The 4,700-nt window shown below is 59.7% G+C and overlaps 1 protein-coding gene across 1 annotated transcript; it reads right to left on the bottom strand.

Annotated features, from left to right (window-relative positions):
- Nucleotides 1-282: 282 nt before the first annotated feature.
- SLC16A8 (solute carrier family 16 member 8) lies at nt 283-3,631 on the bottom strand. The gene is made up of 4 exons (XM_069082167.1): nt 3,415-3,631; nt 2,533-2,676; nt 1,092-1,931; nt 283-629 (listed from the first exon to the last, which is right to left on the bottom strand). The coding sequence occupies exons 1-4, from the start codon at nt 3,629-3,631 to the stop codon at nt 283-285; spliced, it is 1,548 nt and encodes a 515-aa protein (XP_068938268.1).
- Between the last annotated feature and the right edge of the window lie 1,069 nt (nt 3,632-4,700).

The raw sequence follows: 4,700 nt of genomic DNA on the forward strand, positions 1-4,700 counted from the left end.
TGTCTAGTACCAGTGTCCGTCCTATCAGCATCTGGGGGGCTCTGCCTAGAGGGCGTGAAGCAGGAGGCTCTCAGAGTATGGGGGCAGGTAGCCCCGATGGAGGCCAGCTCAGCCCAGAAGAGGTTGGGGGGGGGTGACAGTGAACAGGGGCTGCTCTGCTGCTCTGCCCAGGAGAAGGCAGACCTGCCATGGCCTTGATGAGAGGCTCCCCATGGGATGAGAGGACTTTGGAGGAGCATCCCTCCCTGCCTCCCAAAGCCTCCATCCTCCGAATCTTGGCAGCTAGAGTCCCCCTTTGCTAAGAGTCTCTGCAGAGCCCCCCAGTACAGGCTTCCTCTCCTCCTCCCCCTCTTCTTCCTCTTCTTCCTCAGCCTGCCCCCCCTCGGGGGCCACGTGGTTCTCAGAGTGCTGTCTGGCAGCAGTAGCAGTAGTGGGGTGGCCGGCGTCACCATCATCCTCAGCTTCTGCTTCCCTGGCCCCTGCGGGAGGGTCTGGGGCTAGTTCTGGGCTTTGAGGCTTCCTCAGACAGCAGTAGGTGGCCGTGGAGAGGAAGAGAGCGGACAGCAGCACCTCAGAACCAGCCAGATAGAAGATGATTTCGTAGTTCTTGAGGGCATCCACCAGGCGACCTGCGGGAAGCAACATATGAAGGCGGAGGGCGTCTCCCCGAGCGCCTCCATTTTACTGACCGGTCTGGGGCCAGAGAGGCCAAGGTCAGAGGCGGAACCCTGAGGCCATCTAGTCCACTCCCTCACTTTACAGATGTGGAGCCAGACCTAGAGAAGCTGACCCGCCCAAGGTCACCCAGCGCACACATGAGACGCAGAGCTCAAGTTTGACAGCATCTTCAGGCTCTAAATGTGCTCCTTAGGAATGGCCCGGACAGACCGGGATAGCGGCTGGGAGTGTGGAAGGGTGAGATGCAGAAAAGGACCCCAGCGCTGGAGACCCATCCAAGTACTTGGGAGAATCATAAAGGATCTTGGGGATGAGCTAACGCTTTCCTTTAGCGGGGAAGCCTCAGGTCGTCCAGTAAGTCTGGGAGCTAGGACTCCACCCCAGAATGTGCACCTGCGGCTGAGGCCACCTACCAGCTGAGGGCGGTCCTATGAGCACCGCCACGGCCTCCACCAGCAGCACGAGGCCGATGGCACTGGGGAATCGCTGGGCTCCCACGGTGGCCATGAGAACCTCGAACTGCAAGGCTCCCACCATGCCGTAAGAAAGGCCAAAGGCCACACAGAAGCCCACCAGGGCGCCGTAGGAGCGGGCGCGGGCACTGCACAGGTCGGTGAGCCCGTTGGCCAGCATGGCCAGGCTGAAGAGATAGGCCACGTGGGGCCGCACCTTGGCCAGCCCGGCCAGTGCCCCGCAGGCCGGCCGGGCCACGATGTCCACGAAGCCGATCACGGACAGGAGGAAGGCGGCGTCGGCGTCGGGCACGCCCGCATCCTTGGCATAGTTGACCAGCATGATGGTGGGCACAAACAGACCCAGCACCAGGATGAACTTGGCAATGGCGTACACCACGAAGCCCCGGTCAGTGAAGACAGAAAAGTCCAGCAGCCGCTTTTTCCGCCGCCGTCTTCTTTGCTGCCCCCCGGGGCTCCCCACTGCTTTCTTTCCCTGCTCCAGTGGCAGCATCTCCCTGGCTTCCTCCTCCGGCCCAGCCCCTCCCCGGCCCCCGGGGCCCCCGGCCAGGGGCCTCATGACTGCTCCGCAGGTGCAGCAGTTAAGAAGCAGCCCCCCCATGAGGAGGAAGCCCCCCCGCCAGCCAAAGTGCTCCAGCAGGACCTGGCCCAGAGGAGACAGGGCGGAGAGGAAGACGGGGCTGCCAGCTGCTGCCAGTCCATTGGCCAGGGGCCGCCGGCGATCAAAGTACAGGCCCAGCATGATGAGCGAGGGTTGGAAGTTGAGAGCCATGCCCAGGCCTGAGGGGTTAGAGGCAGGGGGGATCACAGTCAATCAGGGGAATAGGGGAGGGTTCCAGGAAGCCAGGGAGGCACACCTGGACACAGGGCTCCTTGAGGGCCAGTCTGGCTTAGGTGAGAGGCCAGGGGGAGGACACATCACTTTCCTCTGTGCTCGGAAGCTTGGGGAGGAGAGTGAAGTGAACAACGGAGAGGGCAGGATTAGGGATACCATTGGACTCCCACCAGTCAGGAGAAGGGAGAGAGGCATGGGAGGGAACGGATGTCATAGAACATTAGAACTGAAAGTCAGGTACACGTGCATTTATTAAGCCCTTACAGTGTGCCAGGCCCCGTGCTAAGCTTTGACGGGCCCTTAGAGATCATTGAAGCCAACATTCCCATTTTACAGATGGGTCAACTAAAGCCCAGAAGGCTCAGATAATAGTTAATAGAGAGTTGAACCCAGGGCTCCTGACTCCCAGCTCAGCACTGGCTTGACTCTGACTTCCTTAGGGCTTAGGGCTTGTCCTCCTAGCCCAAGAGAGCCCACCCGTGGAGAGACCCCCACCGCCAGAGAGAGCCACGAGCTTGGGAAGGGGCTCCCTGGCCAGAGTCTGACCTGTGAGCACTCCGGCCGTGAGGTACAACTCCACGAGGCTGGTAGTGAAGGAGGCCAGGATCATCCCAGAGGATGCCAACAGGCCCCCTGCCAGCATCACAGGGCGGCAGCCAAACTGGTTGACCAGGATACTAGACACAGGCCCTGCGGGGTGAGGGGGTGAGCAGGGAAGGTCACTGGCTGGCCAGGGTCACACAGGTAGTATCTGAGCCAGAATTAGCGCCCAGCAATGCCTGCCTTTATCTGCTATGTAGCCCAGGTGATTGTACTGAATGGAAGTTTGGGTGAAGATGGCCCTCGATTCTCAGGACTTGGGATACTAATTGTAAAACTGCCCGCTTCTGAGACTCGACTGATCCAAAGAACAGCCAAAAGCCAGATCGGGTCCCTGAGGGGCCCAGTCAGCCCATGCAGCTTTTCTTGGACACCCACACCTGAAGGAGGGGCTGAGATTATGGGGAAACCTTGAGTGGGGGCAGGGTTGAGGGGCTTTGGATCAGGGGGTGGGGGTCCCCAGGAAGGACTTGGAGGCTAGAGGGCAGAAGTCTTCCCAAGTTCAGACGTTTGAGGGTTCTAGGAGAGGACAAAGAGACAGAGGGCGGAGCTTAAGGAAGAAAGGAGATCCCCAGGTTGGAACAGAAGTGGATGAGAGCCCTAGGGAGCTGGGCTGTCTGGGGGAGGTTTCCCAGAGGAATTTGGGGGATGGCGGTCCCCAGGATAAGGCACAGGGCAAAAATGGGGAGAAGGAATCATTTCCAGAGTTGGAGTCTTGTGACTTGGGCGTCCCCAGAGGGCATTGGGGGTTGGCGGTCCTGGGACAGACAGGGCTGTGGGAAGGAGGAAGGAGACAGGGCCAGGTGTCCCCCAATCCCCTCTTCAGACCTGTGCCATAGAGCATAGCCAGCATGATGGAGGAGATCCAGGCTGTGTCGCTGTAGCCCACGCCAAAGTCTCGCATGAGTGCCTTGAAGTACACGCTGACCGCCTTAGGGAAGGCGTAGGAGAAGCCCGTCACCACAAAGCAGCCAAGTAGCACCACCCAGCCCCAGCCGCCATCGGGGGCTGGCCCAGGCCGCCCAGAGGGACCACCGGCCCCCATCACCAGCTGGCCAGCTGGGGGCTGCAGGCAGAGAGAGCATCAGTGAGTCAGGGAAACTGAGGCAGGAAAAGAAAAGAGAAGCCTTCAGTTTGGGGGGAGCTGGGGAGGATCTGCTGAGATCCCATCTCCACCCACCCTCTCCTCTCCCAAGTACTTTGGAGGGGGGAGAAAAAGCTGAGAATCTCCCCTGCCTTCCCAATTAGAAACTGACTTTGAAGTCAGGCACATTGTAGAGACCCAGGACAGTGCTGCCCTGGGGCTGAGGCTGACCACTAATACTTGTGTGACCTTGGCAAAGTCATTTCCCTCCCTTTAAGCTTTATTTTCCCCACCTATAAAAGAGGGCGTTGGACCATATGGCCTCTATTTCTCAGACTTTTGAAATGTTTCCTTGGCTCCAGAAAGGTTTTCAGGAGAGAACCCTGAGAACCAAACCGTACCAGACGTGCAGGGTGACTTTGGGCAAGTCCCCGTCTGTCTCGAGGCCTCGGTGGGCACGTGAGCCCTGACATAACCTCTTAGGTTAGCTCCAGGCTTTTCTCTGGGGCTAGGGGCCAGGGGACGATGCTGTTTTGTTCCCACTTTGGTTCAGAGACTGCCTCTCTGGTGCTTCCCGTCCCAGCCTCCCTTTGGGCTCTGCAGAGGCTGGAGAAGCGGGGCTGCTGGCAGGGACCGCGGGGGCCGTGTCCAGCAAGAGGGACACTGGTCACTGCGCCTGCAGGTTTGGGGGATTTGGGAGCAGCTGGTTAGTGCTGGAGGGAAGCGGGGGGGGGGCAGGCTGGGTCACCCCTTTCCATCCTCAGCTGCTCCCGATCCTGTCTTCACACTCACCCTTCCATCTCAGACTTTGCCTTCCTATGGTCCCTTCTCCAAAGCTAGCAGCTCCTCCCACACCTGGACACCCAGGATGGGGAGCCCTCATCACTCGGCAGTCCCCTCTGCTCCGTCCTAAGGAGATTCTCATTTATGTCATCTTTGGACCTCCCCAGACACCTCTCTAGTTGCTGCCTGCCCGAAGTTGTCTGCCCCTGAGCCTTTCTCTACCTGCCCAACCCCCCCCCCCCCCCCC

This window comes from Petaurus breviceps, unplaced genomic scaffold (genome assembly GCF_028583685.1).
Source record: "Petaurus breviceps papuanus isolate PSGF00001 unplaced genomic scaffold, PetGlider_PUasm1.0 156, whole genome shotgun sequence".
Taxonomy (NCBI): Eukaryota; Metazoa; Chordata; class Mammalia; order Diprotodontia; family Petauridae; genus Petaurus; species Petaurus breviceps.